The 21514-nt window shown below is 28.2% G+C and overlaps 2 protein-coding genes across 4 annotated transcripts; one reads left to right on the top strand and one right to left on the bottom strand.

Annotated features, from left to right (window-relative positions):
- Positions 1-1730: 1730 nt before the first annotated feature.
- LOC123261057 (nicastrin) lies at positions 1731-6166 on the top strand. The gene is made up of 7 exons (XM_044722524.1): positions 1731-1966; positions 2045-2143; positions 2274-2611; positions 3468-3852; positions 3928-4330; positions 5009-5442; positions 5512-6166. The coding sequence occupies exons 1-7, from the start codon at positions 1909-1911 to the stop codon at positions 5724-5726; spliced, it is 1932 nt and encodes a 643-aa protein (XP_044578459.1). The 5' UTR covers positions 1731-1908; the 3' UTR covers positions 5727-6166.
- A 2251-nt stretch (positions 6167-8417) lies between these two features.
- LOC123260481 (homeobox protein PKNOX2-like) lies at positions 8418-19870 on the bottom strand. 3 transcript variants are annotated; one of them, XM_044721588.1, is made up of 6 exons: positions 19441-19870; positions 12112-12538; positions 11776-11976; positions 11134-11425; positions 9873-10054; positions 8418-9785 (listed from the first exon to the last, which is right to left on the bottom strand). In XM_044721588.1, exons 2-6 carry the CDS (start codon positions 12418-12420, stop codon positions 9456-9458), a joined length of 1314 nt encoding a protein of 437 aa, XP_044577523.1. In that variant the 5' UTR covers positions 12421-12538; positions 19441-19870; the 3' UTR covers positions 8418-9455. The 3 variants fall into 3 exon arrangements, with proteins under 3 accessions (XP_044577523.1, XP_044577524.1, XP_044577525.1); XM_044721589.1 differs by lacking the exon at positions 19441-19870 and adding an exon at positions 17787-18068; XM_044721590.1 differs by lacking the exon at positions 19441-19870 and adding an exon at positions 17736-17754.
- Between the last annotated feature and the right edge of the window lie 1644 nt (positions 19871-21514).

Genomic DNA, 21514 nt, shown 5'->3' with positions numbered 1-21514 from the left:
TCGAGCGCTTTTTTTAATGTCGATTGATAGCAAGGTATTTTATTTTTAAATTTCTATGTACTGTATCATAATAATGCGTATAAAAGTAGCCAATATACGAATTTTTACAATTTAAGATCGTAAATTTTTAAATGTAAAATTATGAAAGTGACCATATTGAAATTTTAGTTCTGGATCACGATGTGAGAACTGTAATTTTTCCTTCAATTTTTTTTCCGTGTTTTGAATTAATATTAAAATACTTTTAATAGATCTATTCATAAAGTCGAATTGTCACTCGGACTACCCGTGCCGCAAGAAAAAAAAATCAATGGACAAATTAATAGCAGCAGATAGAAATATTAAAGAACTGGTACACAATTATCAACGTAATTTTATTCAAGTAACATTAAAAAAAATCGTGACAACTGGAAAACTGATTTAGGCAAAAGTGAAGATAATCACTATTTTTATTGGTTTCATTGGGGGATGTGTATATACGTGCTTCTAGGAGAATTGAACTATTAAACGAATTGAAAAAAGTGGAGCAATTTACAAAAGCTATCCTTTTGCCGTATGATGTGATATTGGAAGTGATTCAATGCTTTAATAACAATGATTTAGAGAGATTCATAAATTTCTTTGAATTTCAACTATCCCTGATTAAGAAATCTAATTTGAAATGATTTAAAATGATTTGAAATGATTTAAATGCATCGGATTTGAATACTATATCAATATACAATTAACATGAAGGTAATCATTTCAAATCATCTTTCTGAATCAGGGATTTATTTTAAATTTTGTACCGATGTAAGACAAGGTCATTGACTATTTTTACAAATAATATAATTGTATTTTATGTATACATGGCATTTAATTGATATTTTAGGTGTATGTTAAATAAACTTCATGCTTAATTTCGGCTGTTAACAGCCGAGACCAGTGATTGCAGTTTCAATCGGCTTAGCGAAACGAATGGAAATTTTGAAAAAACGTTCTTAGAGATAATAGATAATTTAATAAACTATTTCACCACAAAGCATTTTTTTCAAAAATTTCATTCGTTTCGTGAAACCAATCGAAACTGCAATTGCTCTGCTGTTGGAAGTGCGACAGAGATAGTTCCGTTGAGCTCCGTGAGAGCAAAGCGAGAAAAAGATGGTCTCGCCTGTTAATTTTATGTAACTGTTGCGACTTCTCTATCGTTGTTATTTTTCTTTAAAAATAAATTAATAATATAGTTTATCAGAAGAAGCTACACTTTTTCAGTGTAACAAAACAAAAATATCTCTTTATATACTTAACAGTTGTAAAAACGGCGAAAAAATAAAATAAATATATTAAATATAATCGATAAAAGGTTTTATTAAAAAGTATAATCTAATCTAAATAACATTTATTTATAAAAAGAAAGTAATGAGTGCCATACGAATGGACTATTGTAGTCATTACTTTTCCAAGTTTTCTGAATTGTACTCAGTACTTTTTCGACTGTAAAAAATTCAAGGCAATCAGCTCACTGGAAAAAGTCAGTGGCTGCGTTCAGGTTTACTAAGTTCTGAGCAGGGCTGACTTTATCTACCAAAAAAATTAATTTTAAACACACTTAAATAAATATACCTTGCATTGTTTTATTATAGATTAAAAAAAAAAATAAAATAGTTATTTTAAGTTGTTGCTACAAGATATGCTCAGATCTGCTAAGAACTTAGTAAACTTGAACGCAGCCAGTGACTTCAGCATTTATGAAAACGAGTGTGTACATACACATAAACATCTTAAAATCTATAGGATGTGATACCCATACTTTCATGCAACTGACAATTAAGTTTATAGACTCATATGTACACTGCAAAATACAGTAAACTAACCTGTATTGTTAGTTTTGCTTGTTTGTTTATTTAATATTCACAAAAAGTTGTCAAAATGTTATATATTTTATATTTTAAGTTATTTATTACACTGACAATTGCAGTAAACAATTGTAAGTAAAATAAATTACTACATTTATACTTTTTATTGCCATTTGAAGTGATTGATAAAAAACATTAAATCTTTGCAGTGTCAGCCGAACGAATAAAAGATATGATTTATATGTCAATTGATGGAGCGTCTGCTTGTTTTCGTAGACACAATGGTACCCATCAATTTGGATGTTCTTGTGAGTATTGCTTGGATTTTAATTATTGTCATTAGTAATATTAACTAGTTAAGTTACTGATAATTAACAATTAAAAAAAAAAAGGATTTTATTGCTGTGACTAACTATTATTTATGAATAATTAATTTAGCAACAAGAGGTGGAAGTGTTGGAGTAATACAGTTAATAGAAACATTTGAAGATGTCAATTGGATTGAGTCTAATGCAACAGCTGGGCCTTATACTGTAGTCATTCCCTTTACTATGTTTACAAATGATGTTATAGCGCGTCTTGAGGCAACAAATAACATAAACGGAATTTTAATAGCAAAAAATAGTAGTCAAGCATTTCCGTCCGCTTATTCTCCAGAGGATACATGTCCAAATAGATACTCTGGTATACAATCATGTGATAATAATAAAGTTTGGAACCCATCAGGAAATGGTTTTCTATTAAAGGATTGGAAATTTCCTATCTTTTACATTGAGGTATTCAAAAAGTTTTTATTTCGGTGTCAGTAATTTTATTCAATTAAATTATGAACATTTTCTCTGCCAACTAAAGCACGTCATTAATATGTGTTTTCTTTTGTATCAAATCTAGAAAATTAATATATTTTTATGATACTAAAGGTAATTATTTACAAGTGGGGTTAATCCCATTTTGGATCATAACTAGGTGAAAAATTAACATTTTCAAATGTTTTTTTTATTCTGCTTGTTTTTACGGCGCATTTATTATAAAAAATGTCGTAAAAGGAAAAAATAAAGATTTCAATGACACTGAAGTTGACAGACATTAGGAATTTGTTTAAAATTTTATAGCAATTAAATTATTATAAAAAAAAATTTAATTAAAAAATTCCACATGTTAAAATTAATAAAAATTATAGGTGAAAATTTTTAGAAGTATTTTTTTATCGTAATTGATTTGTTAAAAAAATTTTTAAAATTGACAGCTGACGGCTAACTTCAGTATCATAAATTTCGATAGCTTTTTTGCCTTTAAAATTTAGAAAAAATTTTGGCTCAGTTTTTGGATAAAATTTTCATTTTATCTTTTTTTGATGTTTTTGATATATTTTTTTTTTTTAAAAAGTACATAAAAAAACGAACAATTAAAAAAAAAAAAAATTGATCAATTTGATCAAAAAAAAAAGTTTAATATGGGCTAGCATGGGTTGACCCCACTATATGGTAAATAATTACCAAAAAAAATTGCATGTATAATTTTTCAAATCTTTTACATGTGAAATTTTTTCTTTTAATTTTTTTAATAAAAAAAAAAATGATAAAAATTTTCATACCTCGGTTAATTTAATTTTCATAATATTTTTTATTTCAGAATGATAGCGTATTGGAGAAGATAAAAAATTGCTACTTTAAACACAATGCTCACAACCTTGATAAACAAAAAGAACGTCCTCTGTGTGCTCTGGAAATGCAATCATTTATGACAGCAGCAGTTGACTCCGAAACATGCATTAGACGTAGTAAAAAATTGTACATGAATCCAACAGCATTTTGTGATCCACTCAGTAATTTAAATATTCATTGGCCTCTATCGCCTTTAAATAACAAAACAGAATCGATAGTTTTGGTTATCGCACGCCTAGATGCAAGTTCTATATTTGATAATATATCACCAGGTGCAAATAGTGCTGTCACAGGTTTAATAACTCTTCTTGCCACTGCATATTACTTAAATTTGCTCAATGCCACTGTAAATCGTAAGTTGTATTTCCAAATATTTTTATTTATTTATAACCATAATACAGTCTAAATAATTCATAAATATTTTTCAGATACAAATGTTTTATTTTCTTTGCTAAATGGAGAATCATTTGATTACATTGGATCTAGTCGATTTGTTTATGATCTTAATAAAGGCAACTTCAATGCTTTAGGAGGAAAAAATCTAAAATTCGATAAAATTCAAACAGTCATCGAATTGGGAGAACTTGGAAATGATCAGTTATATCTCCATGCTAATAATCATGAAAATAATGATGTTATTATTAATCTTAAAAAGAGTTTAGATCTTGAGAATACAACACTTTCCAACAGCGTACCACCTGCATCGATACAAAGCTTTCTCGCTGAAAATCGTAACTTAACTGCAGTAGTATTAGCTACTCACGGTGAACAATTTATCAATAAATATTACGGCGGTATTCTAGATAATGCTGAAACACTTGGAATTCGAAGGTAAATATCAATTATATGATATAGATACGGAACTTTAGAGTACACACGGGGTCAAATTGACCCACTAGACTTTCGAAGAATTATATCTCAGAAACTATGCATTTTATCGGAATTCAGATTAATACATTTTTGGTAGGTAAAACAATGTTCTTTTGAGTACAATCATTATTATTCTGAATTAAATAGTTTTTAATGTTGAAAAAATTAATTAAAAATGAACCTACTTATTTTCGAAAAATATTTTTAGATAAAAAAAATTCTGGGATCAAAATGACTCCAGTGTACTCCGAGGGTTAATCAAAAATACTTGGGTAATTATTTACAAAAGGGTTAACTCACGCTGGACCATGTTAATTTTTTTTTTAAATTGTTCTTTTTTTTATGTATTTTTCAAAAAAAATATATAAAAAAAAAAGATAAAATAGAAATTTTATCCAAAAACATGAAAGCCAATTTTTTTTCCAATTTTTAAAGGCAAAAAAGCTATCAAAATCTTTATTTTTTCCTTTCACGACATTTTTTATCATAAATGCGCCGTAAAAACAAGCAGAACAAAAAAAAATAAAAAATGTTAATTTTTCACCTAGTTATGGCCCAAAATGGGGTTGACCCAGCTTGTAAATAATAACCAATACTTTTAACTTAAAATTTTAATTATTTATCTTTAATTGATTTTAGGAAGCAAATAAATAAAACATTAGCTCATGTAGCTATGAAACTCGGTGACGTTTTATATGAAAAAGTAACAGGTCAAAAATCACCTAGTAGTAATGTAACAATAATTGAAGAACTTATCAGTGAAATGTTATTTTGCTATCTTGAAAGTGCTAAATGTAATCTATTTCAAGCTGCTTCAATACCAGGATATAATAAATTACCCAATCATACGTATCCTTTGTATGTTGGTGTAAGTTCTTCTCTGAACCACGCAACAAGTATTACTGGACAACTTCTTGCTTTACTTACCGGAGAAAAGTTACCAAATATGACAGCAAATGAGTGTAATGAACACAGATTAGCCTGGATGGGTGGATATAATAACTTTACTGGAATTTGTATAAATTCAACGGTTAATTATACGGCTGCTGTTAGCCCAGCTTTTATTATTGATGGTAATTATTCAAATATAATAAATTATATTTATAAAAGTAAATGAAATTAATTGAAAATATTTTCTGCAGGGTATCAAATGAAATCGGGAAAATATTCAACGTGGACAGAATCACGTTGGCACATACTCAGTGTCCGTATGTTCATTAAACCATCAGAAGCAGTAGAACAATTGACAATCACATTAGGAAGTGTCATAGCTATTATCTCTTTAATTGCTGTTTGGTTCATAAACTCTCGAGCGGATATACTGTTTGATTACAGTCCAGCAACAGAGGATTGCTAGGTAAACGCCGCGGACCACATATTAATGACGACATTGAACCATCAGCAAGACGAAACTGTCCCAGTGACTAGTCTTTGACAGCGAGCAAAAAAGTATATGATTCATATGTGTGGTACGCCCTCGGACGTAAATTTCTACTTATTATTTTAAATTAATTTAATGCGTAGTGCCTCTGGTTTGCTATCAGTGCAATCTAGATGCTCTATTGTGCAAATCTGTGAGTGAAGTATCAAAAGACAATATTATTGAATTGTCTTTTATGTTGCATTTGTCGAATTATAAAATGTGATTGTTTCATATATTTTAATTTTAAATGATATCAATGCTCATTAAACAGTTTTAAGCATTTTTTTTATGTACATCCAGGGTTAAATAATTAAATTATTTTAGAATGCATATTTATCAATTAATAATATAAGCGTAAGTTGAGTTAGTATGTACAGAAAAAATTTTGAAAAATAATTTTTTTCACAACATAAACTGTAATTCATAAATTAACTGTACATTTTACAAGTGCATTATTTATTTATTTCTCTATTATCATTAATATTTTTAAAGATTTTCCTGTGATAAAAATCAAAGCCAGAAAATTTACACTTGGCAAATTTTCAGAAATAATAGATTTACGTAAAATAGAACGTATTAAAAAATTACTCGTGTTTAAATAATTGCAGAAAAACTTAAATATTTTTACTAACAACGATTAAATAAATAATCAGAATTCTCATTTTTAATAGAGTATTAATTTTTTAAATTATGAAAATTTAAAAGTTAATTAAATACATAAGCACGAAAAATTTTTTATCGAGATGGTTCTATTTTATTAAAATTTATATAGGATTTGAAAAATTCACTAAAAAAAAACACTCAGCTTTTTTATATTTTTTTTTATCACTTGTGACTCTATAATAGATAAAAATTATACGATATTATGGATATTGTATTTTTTGCATAATAATTTTAAGTAATTATAGAATAATATCGTTTTTACATTCTCGTTTACAGTAAACGTAAAAAAAATAGAGTTTAAATAAAATAAAGAGAAATTTGACAAAATTTTATTGCAAGCGTGATGGTATTTATTATCAATAAACTTAATTAACAGGGTTTTGATGTACACAAGAGAGAAATATTTCATTCATTCACGCATTTCTTTCAAACTATTTATTTTAATACGCAATGCATGTTTCATAGCTGTATATTAATTTCCATAACTTATCTCTAAATATTTTTTTTTTTTTTTTTTAATCAAAGTAGAAAGATCTAAGCATTAAAATGACTTTAATTCAACAAGAATCATAAAAATATTTATTTATTTATTTATTTGTGTTATATTTTTTCCAAGCACCCGATCTCATTTTGATATTAAAATAATTCAATTATATGGATAAGTTACTGAAATAAGCGTAACATAAAAGATCCACGTATATGCATTTAAGATAATCATTAGAGTCTATATAAAAACAAAAAATAAAAAATGAACGACTGTAATGAAGTTAAAGATTAATTGAGTGAAAAAAAGATCACTCCTACTTCGATTAATACTAATTTAACTTCATTGCATTTGTAATATAATGATCAGAGTTTGCAGATCTGTTTACATTTGACGAGTTTACGTTGAGATAATACACGCTTATATTATATTATTTCACATTCATTATTCTATTATGAACAAAATGCAATATAAGTACCTAAAGAGAAATACTTAAAAATTTATTTCATGTCATGAATTTTGTTTTTTCTTTTTTTTTTTTGTTAATTTTTAAAATGTAAAATTTTGTCTATGCGTGCGCTAATGGATACATTTTTTGTAACAATAATTTTCATATTCTCAGTCAACACTCTGCATTCATCAACGTATATTTATTATATGAATTTATTTGTTTATTAAATGTCTTATTTGCTTTATTTTATTATATTTTTTATTCGGGTATTTTGATCGTCAAGTAAATAGTAAGTATTAGGAGGCTGGGCACCGCCCACCGAGTTATCACAGTCGTCTGGTGCCGCAGCACATACGTATACGTGATTCAGCCTTAAAACTAAATTTCTTACATTAAACAATCATAATTAATTTGAGCACGTACATACACGCCACAGGTATAATTTTTAATAGACGAGATCATTAATTTTAGATCAATTCGTTGTTATATAATTATTCAATTGCATTCAACATTATGTGCATTTATACACGCAGTGGTCTCCAATCGGCAATACTGTTAAAACGATTATTTATTTCTCCAACTTGAAGATGCTATTTTTACTTAAATACAAAGTATTGCACACTAAATTACTAATTTAACATATTTTGGAAGATATAATCACAAAAAAATTTAATATATTCTTCAACGCACTTTTAATTTAAATAATATAAAAAAAAAATCATAATTATCTTACTGAACACGAAAAATTATAAACTCACTTGAATAAATTGAAATTTCATCAAAGTTTAAACGCTCATGATATTAAAATATTTCTTGAATTATTAAATCTTGAAGTACACGATTAATAAAACAATTTTGAAGACTTTGTAATTAAACTGGAGTAATAGAATGTAAAATTTAAAAAAATACACTTAAGTTGAGTAGTGGAAGTTAAGCCGTTATGGACGGAACTATTATGTAAAGATAAAATTAATATAAATAGTTAATGTGGAAGTGTTACTCAATTTAAGTACTCGAGTGTCTCTGCTTTGTCGTTAAATTTACAATATCTTGATTTAATTTAATGAAAAGAGACTACCGTAAAATGATAATGGTATGCAGATATTGTATATGCATTAATATTATATATAATAATAATAATTCTTACAAACTACAAGTGGCGTGTGCGTATGTCATGTTAAAAATGCTTTTAGAATTACAAGAAAAAAGTATTATTACAACGTATTAATATAACGTTTATGCAAGTACTTTAAATTTTAACATTATTTTGCTTTTTATCTTTACTTCTAAAATTACAAATATTAATTATTAAGTATTTTATAATGTTCATAACTGCTCAGTATGGTTTATGTACAGCAGTATCGAGGATCATTGCCCGCGTTACATGCGCAGAGATGAATCTTAGAATTTAAAAATATAATTGTTATATATTTTTATTTAAGAAGTTTTATATTATTATTATTATTATTATTATTATTATTATTTTTAATATTAATATTATTATTATTATCTTGGAGGGACAGCACTTTGCTAAGTCACGCCGATGCAGAGCTGAACAGATTACGCGTGAAAGTTACCACACTCTCTGACGATGGCACATTATTAAAATAAAAAATTTTTTTTTTCCACAAAATAATCCAGCTATTCGTCCAATTATTACTATACAAATTATATTTCATGAAATCTTAATAACAAAACAGCCTAAATGATTATTATAAATAGATGATAGATAAACAGCCTAATAATATAAAATATAATTTAATTAAAAAAAAAAAAAAGAGAAAAAAAAATGATCGTACATTATTATTCAATCTAAATTAACGTTATGTATATTGGCAGCTATGATTGAATAAATTTAATTGGGAAATAGATGAATGAAAATGAAGATTATTAGCCGGTACAAGAGCGAGATAACTTCTAACCACGAATCCCTGATATTCACGTGATTAATTACGTATTTGACAGTTAAAGCGTTATCTAACCTCGAATACCTTAATACTGTAATGAGCAACTTGGTTCGAAGGTACCACAGAGAGGTTAACGACATATTAATAAATGACAGAGGTCAGTGAAGATGATCCTCATCACTATCATTGCCGTCTTTAAATCTCTCGGCTCCTCCATCACCATCACTAGAACCTGAGTCGCTTTCCGAATCTCCTGACTGCCAACCGCTTGGCTGCTGTTGTTGGTGCAGTTGATGCTGCTGTTGTACAACATGTTTCATAACTTTGTGTCGTTTACCTGAACGTGGAAGAGCTTCAGCACCTGCTCCATCCAACATTGGTTGTAAAATTCGTCGCCGCGCATTTATAAACCAATTATTTACTTGAAGTAACGTCAAATTCGTTTGACTTGCTATTTGACGTTTTTCATCTTCCGTAGGATACGGGTGCTGCATAAGATTTATTTATTATTAAACACTTTAAATATATAAATTAAAATTTCAAATTTAAGCTAACTTTTAATTTATTTTACTTACAACTAAATGTTGGAATAACCAAGCACGCATGATGCTAGTAGCTTGTTTAGGAAGTACACCGCGCTTTTGTCTACCCTTTCGATTGCTTCCACTACCACTGGTATGGTTTGAAGGTGTAGATCCACATCCTTCATCTTCATCTTCACTGGGTATAGAGGAAGGAGATCCTGGAACGGTAATATCTGGAGAAAAATAAGTCAATAGTTAATAAAACAATTTTATATATTAAACAATTTTAAATTACACCAAAAAAGAACTTTTTTTTCTTCTATCGCTTTCCAGATGCCATAAGGGTGTATACGGGCAAAAAGTCCTGGTGAAAATCCATAACGTATAAAAAATTTTTTTTTTGGGAATTGATGTAGTTTCGCCCAAAATGTGCAGAAATTAAAAAAAAAATTTTATACGCTCTTATGGCTCTCGGGACCCACCTCGGATTCCATAAGAGCGTATAATAAAAATTCTATTTTTTTTTCTATCAAAAAAAATTTTTAGATTGGAAAAGATTTTTTTTGCATTTCTGCACGTTTCACACAAAAATACTTTGATTTTCAAAAAAAAAAATTTTTTATACGCCCTTATGGCTCCCAGGACTCACCTCAGATGCCATAAGAGCGTATACACTAATAAAAAAATTAATTTGACTCAAGAGCCGAAATTTTGAACCAAGAATACCATTTTGAAAGAAATGATTTTCTTGAGTCAAGAGAATCATTTTCTTCAAAATGGTATTCTTGGTTCAAGATTTGGGCTCTTGAGTCAAGTTAATTTTTTTATCAGTGTAATAAAATTTTTTTTTGGGAACCGACGTATTTTTGTATAAAACGTGTATAATTATAAAAAAAAATTTTTCTTCAAACTAAAAATTTTTTTGGACGGAAAAAAAAATAGGATTTTTATTATACGCCCTTATGGCATCTGTAACGCGCTATGTTAAATAAATAAATCTAACCGGAATATTTTCCATGATTGGAGTGTTTTATTTCTCCATACTCATTTTCACGTTCTTGCATAGGTACAAGTCCCCAATATCCGACTTCTTCAACGTAAATTCGATCACTGAGATACACATCTTTATCAATTAAAGGATGGGCAAGCGGGTCTGTCAGAGGATCGGTTAAAGGATCTGTGAGAATATCTGAAAGATTGAATATTTTACCCGGGAATGATTAAAGGATTACAGGAAAACCAAACTTGAAATGTGTAGGAGTGTGATATTTAAAACTAAAATGAAACTTATAATTCAGATACTCAGACTTACCTTGACCAAGATAAATATCGTTGACAGAAGCACAAGGATGGGCTCCAATTTGAGAGAGAGGTGTACTACCATGAACGGTAGAAGGTGACAGTGGATCATCCTGGTCCTGACTGTCGGATCTGATGGAGCGTTGAGCAACAGATGAAGATCGGGCGGATGAAGGCCTCTCGATGATGCCTTCGACCTGGACGATTTCCTGGCTCGTGCTGCCGTTCTCGGACGGCGTGTCTCCTCTACTCACTCCGAGTCCGTTAGTTCCCGGCTCAACATCATTGCCTGTAGATGACAGCACCTGGCAAATATATGTCGCATCTAGCTGTCAGAGAGTAAGGGGTGGGATCCTATTGTATCTTAAGAGGTGTACAAGTACCTAATATTTATATTAATTACCGTAATCCTATTTTATCACTAAAAGGATGTGTGAGTTGATACTATTTTTAATCACATAGAAAAATAAAAGCACCCAAATAAATAGTTTGGTTAATATGATAGTTAGTTAGTTTATAGATAAGATAAGCAAAGAATTTTATACCAAAAGTATGTAAATGGATTTCATACACCTCTTTACTATTAGGATTACTAAACAGGTTTGGGATTAATAGGGCCGTGATTCTCGAAAACAGTCGAGGTAAAACAGCTAACCTGCAGTGGACTGCTCCCGTTGCTGCCACTTGATGGACCGATGTCGTGCCCGTGATGACTGTAGTCGCTTCGTAATAAATTTTCGCTTTGCATCTTCCCTTTGAGACAACAAATGTACCTGTTGCAGAAGTCCTTGCACAATTCTTGAACCTTTTCTAACTCTAACAGATGAATCCGTAGCACCTGAATAGCTTTTATCATCTACAGACGAAAAACAAAACAAAGTTATTTAGTCGATATTCATTTATTTTATCCTCACTTGTTTTTTTTTTTTTTTTTTTTTTTTTTTTCTTATAAAATAAAAAATAATAAAAATAAAAAAAAAATATAACGTACTAAACCGTCAATCTCTGGGTCATTGATTAAAAAAGGCTTTCGGTCTCTTTCTTGGTGCTGGACAAAAGCCTGTATGTCCATGTTGAAGCTTTCGGATGTTGAATTGTCCGAACTCTGTGTTGCTTGTTCGCATCTCTCGAATAGTAACGCCAATAGCGGGAACAGAGGATGTTTATATACAGCTCTTTTATCAGCTTCAAATTGAGCTTGATCCTGGTGCGTTGTATAATCGGCAACCCCACTTGCAGGGTCCTGATCGTACCCAGGAGTCACCATTGCTAGCGCCACCGCAGTACTACCTTCTTGCATTCTATCATTCCTCCCTTACAAACTCCATATCGTTATGTGTAATTTTTCAAATCAACCCTTGAGATTTGTCTATTACCTCCAGGCCACTCAGTCTCTTGCTATGGGTTCTATCCTTTTTCTGAAATATAAATAAATAAATAAATTATAGTTATAAAAAATATTCCAAGTATATATTTATAAGGCTGTATATATTTAAGAAAATAAAATTTATAAGTGGAAAATTTAACGATTTTTTTTTATCATCTTCTAGCATTTTCGTCATGAAGTAACCTTAGCTTTTGGGATGGGGATTGGGCGCACCGCGAAACACCGAACAAGCGGCACTGCATTTAAATGTCATCATTAGACGGCCTTCGCCACTATAACACGACTCTGGCGTCGTTGTTGGCTTCTTTTTTCTTTTCTCTTCTCCACTCGTTTTCTATCTTACTTGGTCTTTCTACTCACGTTACGTCTACGTCGCAATACTCTTACTCTGTATAATGTCACTATACACACTGGCCAATTCCTCGTGTCGTCTCCTCGAATTTCCGAACCCCCGGGATACAACATACTACGTACAACCGAGAAACTTTACTTGCCGTTCCTCCGATCTCACTTGGGACTCAAACCCAAGCGATTTAGCATGAATAAATAAATAAAATACCACTGGTATATTGAACAGATATTACTAATTCAAAATGAATACTAAATTAATATTTTCATGTAAATAACTTATAAATTATTTCAATTTCATGTATAATATCAAATTTTTCTTTTTGTAATAATCAATTTACTTATTTTATCAATTTAGCGCAAAAAACTAATTATTTTCTTTTTTAGTTTCCTATGAAAATTTTTTGAATTATCAAAATTCAAAGATTAACTCAATAAAAAATTTTTTAAGAATCTCTCAAAATTTTTTTAATTTTCAAATTAGGGTAAAAAAACCAAATATTGACCAGGCAGCATAAAAATAAAATAACATAAAACATTTAATGTTAAAATTAAAATAAAAATCTTAATTTAAAAAAATTAATTTTATATTCATTACGTAATTATTAATTTTTAATTATTAATTATACTTGAAATAAAAATTTACATCTGCACAGAAATATCCGCAATTTTTATAATAAAAAAAAAAAAAAAAAAAAAAAAAAGTTTATGTACAATTATCAGAAAGTTGTGAAAACTGGTCATTATAACTGAACCTCGCCGTGTTTGGTACGTACACTTATGATCAATTTATATAAAAATAAATTACTTTATAATCAATAAATAAGTATTTATCAAAAATTTTATTACAAAAATCATGTTAATAATTAAAATAATACTCTGGTCAACAATTGGTGTTATAAATTATCCAATGTACCTATTATTAGTATGGTTTCGGTCATTGATTTCAATATCATTCAATCGTACTGTTATTTAATATGTTTTTGCTCGTTATAAAGTACAACTTGTTTGATCAGATTAATATAATATTTCAAAAAGATTAGTTTAATGGCTACAAAAATGTTATAGATTTAAAGAAGTAAAAAAAAAGTGCTATTATAAATTAAAAATAAAAGTTATTTATAAATTTTAGAAGCATAATACTACTAGTCAATATTAGAATGGTCAATATTTTTCAGCGATTTTTTAACTTAAAAATTACTGCTCACAATTTTTTTTTCTATTGTTAACAAATTAAACTACGAGGCATGAATAAAAATCAGAAAAATAATTATTACTACAATATTGTAATCAACAATTACTTATCCGACATCTTTGAAAGTTAAAACATATTTTCATAAAAGATTTAAAAGATAAGAATAGTCAATTTTTTCCGCCACCTTAATGTTTATACATAAAGACAGATTTTGTTCAAATCATTTTTGATTTGACACGCTTATTATCTATGTTAATAAATATTTTTTATGCATAATTATTGCTCAAATTTAGCACAAAACGTGACGATTTACTTAATTGATCCCTCAACATATTTCATTAAAATTTTTAAACTCAAAAATATGGCTATTATAGTTTACGGGGGATGATTGGCATGCGCTTCATTCAACGACAGGTAGACCCTTCGTGACAAAGAAAAAAAATGAAAAAATAAATGGTTTCCCAGATTGGCTAATCTTATTAATTGGCCAGCTTATGTTATATTCGAAGCTCACGGGAATATATTGAACACTGAATTATATCGTACCGCGGCAACTAAATTCATACTAATCAAGTATTTTTTATACCCACGAATCATGTATTTTTAATATTAAGCCGCTATTAACAGACAACAACTACCCATGATTAGTCTAAGCCGATTTAGCTATTCCTATATTAAATAAATTAAAAATAATATTAACTTAATCATAAAATTTTTTAAATTCCCACATAATTCACCGAATCGCACCATCAAAATTTTAGTGGATATCCAACGTTGCCAGATGTTACATCATCGTATCATACATACTCTTCAAAGGCTTCGCGTCAATTGTAGCAACACTGCAAAAAATGAACACATTGCACCGGTTTTTTATAATGGAATCAACGGCGTTTGGCAAAAGGGTTCGCCATCAACGAGAGGTCAATTTGTCGGCAGAAACTGCCAGTTTAGTTCCAGTATTCACATTTGACTAAAAATCAGATATCAACGTTTTGCAATATTGTGACAATAATTAATTTACTTAATGTACCAAACAAAAAATAATTTTTCAGACAAAATTGAAATCTAAGTTTGGAGATTATTTAATAAACCAAATATGTATAGCAAAATTTTTTTAATTTTACGTCGAAGATCATTTGAACATATGCATATTTACAGTCGCATTCGTGTGTTAATTTTTCATGTTAAATTATTTGTGCGTATTATTTTTATGGCATTGTTTTTAAATTTTTGAATATTTAATAGTTTGTCTATGTGAATCTATTATATTGATTGGATAAAAGTTAGCAAGTATGCCCAGTACATTTAGTTTTTAACAAACTATACTGAAGTTAGTAGATACTTGACTATTTTTTGGTTTTATTTAAAAAATAAACCAGTACCAAAAAATTTTTCATTCGTAGTTTTCTCAAATTTCTATATTTGGAATTTTAAAAACAATTTTTAGTATTAATTTATTTTTTTTAAATCTTAAAAATTGTCAGATATGATTTTCACATTTCCAATCAGTTTTTTTTATGAAAAGCATTAAATTTCTATACAAATGTATGATTTTTAATTTTTTAAATTTAAAAATTCTAAAATTTCTAGAAAGAAATGTTTTTTAAGTTAAGATTATAAAATTGCAATGGTAGATCTAGTTTTTTTTTTTTTTTTTTTTTTTTTTTTCATGAACAATATTTTCGATACATTTTTTAGAAATAAAGTAGTTTTTTTTCGTCTTTTTATAAACGCAATTAAAAATATATAAATAAATTTAATATTCACGAGATGGTGTTTCATCAAGCGTGATCGCTGTTACTTGACGGGCTATAATTCGCATTAATGAAACACCTAACGTAGGATACTTAGCTATACTTATACAACGAGCGATAAGCCTGCTTCAGTAATTAGTGTAACTTGAGTAAATATCTTGAACATAAATTTTTTTTTCCTTCAAATTAGCCACCCAACTAAGATCTTGCACTTAATAATAATGACAATAAGATACGTATGTCGTGTGATAAAAATGAATTTAGATTGCAAATATACTTAATACTTAAATATAAATTGTAAAAATTGAATAAAAAAGGCTGTGATCAAGTTATGAAAACATGAGGGAGAAAGAGAAAGAAAAAAAGAGAAAAAAAAAGGGTGGACGCCATTATTCGCAAGTGGCGCTTGCTGAGCACATCTTTCCAACGAATCCAATATTTATCGTCGCAACGTCGCATGCTGGCTTGGAGTTTTATTTAAAAATATTAACGCCAATAGCCAGAAATTTTGGTCAGTTTCCTACTTTAAGTAACTCTATATTGGTTTCTTATTTTTATCTTCTGGTTTTTCTTTACTCAAATTTATGAACAAAGTATGAAAAAGAAATAAACTTGCAAAAAAGTTTACAGTTAAATTTTTTAGACTACCTATTCTATTCTACTCCTCTTTCAATCTTATATCATATTATATCTGTTCTATACACACTTATATTTTTTAGCTTTATCGGTTCGCTTGTACTCTACTCCACGTAACCCAACCATTCTGTCACATGTAATATTGCTCTTGGATTTTTTGAGATCTCAGCGGTATGATGCAGATGTTGCCGGGAACTAACTGCGGTTTATAAAACAAAATTTTAACGTTTTAGGAAATTGATATTTTATTTTTAATCAAAAATAATTTTAGCTAATGAAAATTAAATCAAATAAATACAAATATGTATATTTAGGAATTTAGCCGCCTTTGTTGTTTTCATATCGCTCGACAAAGTGTAATGAGGATCAATGGAGCAAAAACACGCAAGTTTTACGTCAATACTCACTCTAATGATAATTTATACTCACTATAAAACACAAGCCATACGCAATGTAAATTGAGAACTATAATTACTTGACAGTAATAAGTACCTTCATTTAAATATTCTATTACATATAATATTTAAAAATCTGAACAGAATGAAATTGATAAATTTTTTATTTATAGGTCTTTTAGAATTTTTCATCGATCTCAGTCTCACAATATGTTTTTAAAATAATATTTTATGATACTGCAATCAGCAAACATTTGATCATTGTTTAATTTTTTTAAAAATAAATTAATACTCGGAAGAGATTTTAATAAATTATTTCTGGAATAAAATCCCTAAAATTTTTAAATGTTAGTATCATAAGTCAGTAAACATCTGATAGTTTTTTTTGGTTCCTTTAACAATTAAATTAATACTAAAATTATATTTTCAAAAAATTACATTTATAATTATTGAAACTCCTACAAGTAAGAATTTTTTTTTCTGATCAACACTAAAAAATTGATTTTGACAGTTAATATAAGTTTTTTATTGTCTAAAAAACATTTCTGAACTCCAATCCGCTATCGATAAAATTAAAAAAAAAATCGGTCAAGAAGTTATTGCTAATGATGATCCACATATAAATAAGAAAATTATTTAATTTATGACTGTAATAAAAAAAAACACCGATCTACAGAATGAAACAGCCACGTGCTGTAATGCAGACAAAATATATATAACACAACACAACAGTAAAGAACGTGAACAATGGTGTTTACGATCTGTCAGACTCATCCAACTTGCCGAATCTTTCCCCCCGAATTCCGTCACTATACCAAACATGAACATTACACATCAAATACAGACACAAGCACCGTATTAAATTTCTATAATACCTGTAATAATATAAAAGTTGTTTACTAGTGCAATAATAAATAAAATAATGTGAGTTGAGTTTTGAAATTAGCTCACGAATGGCTGTCTATTTTTCTCGTTCGATGTTCAGTTATCCTGTCACTTGTATTTTATCGAACGTTAATAAAACCCACGCGTCTTGTCCCTATGTATCTCTTTTTATTCTACATATTCCATTTTGTTTTTCTCCTCTCTGAAAATAAACTTCTTTCTCAACATTATTTTTAAAGCCAGGACGAGGAAGTGACACCAAACTTGAGAGAATCACGCGATATAATTTTTTAATCTTCATTATTTGTTATTATAAATTTATTTTGAAACGATGTTGATGCTTTAACCTTTCACTAATACAACATAAATTCAAACTACTGACAACACCAATACATTTTTTGTGTACTCGCCGTATTCACGGTATGCGCAGTCGCTTCCAAATGTTTATTTCGCTGGAAATCCAACAAATATCATTTTTAATTGCTTAATTATTTACTTACTTTTATAATAAATTTAAATTTTTATAAAAAATATTTTTTTCTTGATCTACTTTATTATAATAAGTACCACAATATTTTGTTGATCAGAATTTAACATTAATTTTATCATTATCAATATCAGCAGCGAAATGATTGATTAACTTGAGCATGCAAGCTCTTCTTATTTAAGATTCATCAAGTATTTAACCTGTCAATAATAGGCATGTATTTAATTAAATATCCAATTAAATAAATTTACCAAATCACATATACCTATATATATTCGATGCGCAACGAGTCGCGCAATCGTCGCCTCAATTTTCCCCGGTCCGAATTGCATTATCGATTGCGAATCAGAGTTTATTTCAACAATATAAAAATTATTTCGTTTTTTTTTCATCATTAAATTCAATTATATCTTATTTTTGCTTTTACAATCATCAATGTCAATGTTAATGGAATTATTATTAATATATTGCCCAAAAATTTTATCATTAGTTAATCGATCAACAATGCGATTAGATAATTATATCGGAGTATATTTCATATTAATTAAATGAATTAATAAATTGTCGCCGTCAAATGCGACCGCAGGAGAATTTAATACAGTTTCTACAGTCATTTAGGATTTCTGGTGAATGTAATGTAACCATGATTATAAATTAATAATGTCATCATATTTTGTGATAGACACCAGATTAGATTACTTATGTTGCATATAGAAATTTACTGCTTAGTTTACGGTGTCATATTTTTATGCATGCAAAAATTTTATGTTAAAATAATTATTTTATTTAACATTTTTTTTTTTAATAAAATAAACTAGCTCTAGAATATATTCAATTGATACATTTCGAATTTTCTATAACTAAAATTTTTTAAGAAAAAAAAAACTATTTTTGTAATTTTAAAAATTGAATTATGTATAAATAAAATTATTTTTTAAAGTATAGTTACAAATTAAAAAAAAATTGTTTCCTATATTTTTCAATTAAAAATAACAAAAATTGTTTTACACTAATGACTCCGATTTTTACTGTCATTGGAAAAGCGGTCAGAAATATAACCAAGTATTAAAATGTATTAAATAAAAAAAAAAGTTTATAATTATCGAATCTTGTTAGTTGAGTTGACGTTTAATCTATATGAAAAAATCCCAACCCTAACCTCACTAATGTTGTAGTAAATATTTTTATAGTCGGTTAATAAAATATATTATACCGGTATGGATATAACTTTACCTTGTTTATTTTCAACTAAATGAAGATAATGACTTAGATACTTATTTTGTTTACTTTATTAATTCGATTATTTTGATGATAAAACACTTGTTTTAAACGCGAGATGTAAATTAAAACTGTTTTAGATTTCTCTGGCACTTTATTTTATAAAGATCTTGATTCTCGCCTCCCGAATATGTACGCAATCTCATCGAGTCCAAACCTCACACTGGTGTATTATAATAATTATTTTCAATACGAAGCCACGTGTGGTCAAGAGTGATAACAAAAGAAAAGATAAACATTAAGCGTGTCACGAGAACAGTAACTGAATCGTGCTCGCGTCTTGACGACTTCTATTTATTTAAACCGACAATAAATTAATATAATTGCAACATTTTTCAGCGCGCGGCCTCCGTACAACCCGAGCCACCTCTCCTATTACTGTCTCGTCTTTTGTGACGTCATCGATTCAATACTTTTCGTGCCTCTGCTTATACCACTTATACAATGTCTCTAGATAAAATATTGTATGTACATAAAATTATAAAAAGATGGCACCACGCACACTTCAATACAAATACTGATAATAATACACAAAAAATCGGACATTACCGACGGAGCAACATCCAATTTGCGGGAAGTTTAAAAGACACTGAAGTTGACAGACAGAAATTATTTTAAAATTTTATAATAATGAAATTATAATGAAAAAAATTAAAAAAAAATTCCACATGTGACAATTAAAATAAATTATAAGGAACAATGTTTAAAAGGATTTATATTATTGTAATTGAATTGTTATAAGAATTAAAAAAATTACAGTTGTCAGTTAACTTCAATATCATACTCATCATCCTATATTATATATTATTTATATTTATATATATACTAAAATTGATGGTAGAATGAAGTTAGCTTAGTATCAAAAACATGGACCCTGATTCCTTATTGGTTCAAGATTAGAGCGCGGGCGTATGCGCGCAATTTGAATTTCTAGTATATTTTTCACCGAGTTTAAGAATTATTTAATATTTTAATGGGCTTGTTTAAGTTTACTAAGTTCTTCGCTGGACTGAGCTTAGATTAGTATACCTTGCATTGTTTTCTAATAGATATTCTTTAGAGAGAATGTAGACACTTTTAGTTTTTGGTACATGATCTGCTAAGATCTCCCAAGAGCTTAGTAAACTTGAACGAGCCCAATGTAAACAATTATATTACATATATTACATTAAGTCTCTATATTTCCACATTGAACAAATGACACGAGAGGTTTATAGTAACTGAAATAGGAAACAAATGCTCTAGTTTCAATTTGATTTATATATTTTTGGGGTAATAATTTACAAGTAAGTTAAAAGACCCGGTTATTGACACTGGCCTAGTTATTGACACTTGCAATTTTATTTAAATTAAATAAAACAAATCGACTCTAATAAATTAATAAATATAATTTTTGAATTATAAATTTTAAGATAGTTGGTTTTTTGAGAAGATTTTATTTTTTTAATTAGAACAAAATTGTAAGTGTCAATCAACTAGCCCAGTGTCAATAACTGGGTCTTTTACCTTACACGGAAAAAAGAAAACTCGAAAAATTACAATATATAATGTAACGTGGCGCTCCTTGGTGAAAACTGGAAAAATTACAGTTTCAGATTGTAATTATTACAGATTGTAATTGAAAACTGAAAATTAAAATTTAAAGTTTAAGTTCAGAAAAATGTTATTTCGAACTGTAATTTTTCTATTTTTTAATACAGCAGGACACTTATTACTATTTATAATGTAATTTTTCGAGTTTTCTTTTTTCCATGTAAGGTCAACCCCATTTTGGGCCATAACTAAGTGAAAAATTAAAATTTTTTTTACTCTGCTTGTTTTTACGGCGCATTTGAGATAAAAATGTCGTGAAAGAAAAAAATAATGATTTCGATAGCTTTTTTGCCTTTAAAAGGAAAAAATTTTGGCTTTCATTTTTTTTGGATAAAATTTCTATTTTATATTTTTTTGATGTTTTAGATATACTTTTTTTAAAAAGTACATAAAAAAACGAACAATTTGAAAAAAAAAATTTTTTAATTTGATGAAT

The sequence above is a fragment of the Cotesia glomerata genome, linkage group LG3 (genome assembly GCF_020080835.1).
Source record: "Cotesia glomerata isolate CgM1 linkage group LG3, MPM_Cglom_v2.3, whole genome shotgun sequence".
NCBI classification, from domain to species: Eukaryota; Metazoa; Arthropoda; class Insecta; order Hymenoptera; family Braconidae; genus Cotesia; species Cotesia glomerata.
Note: the sequence above shows the minus strand (reverse complement) of the source record. Positions and strands in the feature narration are given on the sequence as shown.

Excerpts from the sequence above, each read along its gene's own strand:
- LOC123261057 (XM_044722524.1), top strand. The coding sequence starts at position 1,909 with ATGTTATATATTTTATATTTTAAGTTATTTATTACACTGACAATTGCA. Across the intron at positions 2,144-2,273 it reads CCATCAATTTGGATGTTCTT|CAACAAGAGGTGGAAGTGTT; the intron begins GTGAGTATTGCT and ends TAATTAATTTAG. Across the intron at positions 3,853-3,927 it reads GCTCAATGCCACTGTAAATC|ATACAAATGTTTTATTTTCT; the intron begins GTAAGTTGTATT and ends AATATTTTTCAG.
- LOC123260481 (XM_044721588.1), bottom strand. The coding sequence starts at position 12,420 with ATGCAAGAAGGTAGTACTGCGGTGGCGCTAGCAATGGTGACTCCTGGG. Across the intron at positions 10,055-11,133 it reads CGATATTTATCTTGGTCAAG|ATATTACCGTTCCAGGATCT; the intron begins GTAAGTCTGAGT and ends ATTTTTCTCCAG. Across the intron at positions 9,786-9,872 it reads GGTTATTCCAACATTTAGTT|CACCCGTATCCTACGGAAGA; the intron begins GTAAGTAAAATA and ends AATCTTATGCAG.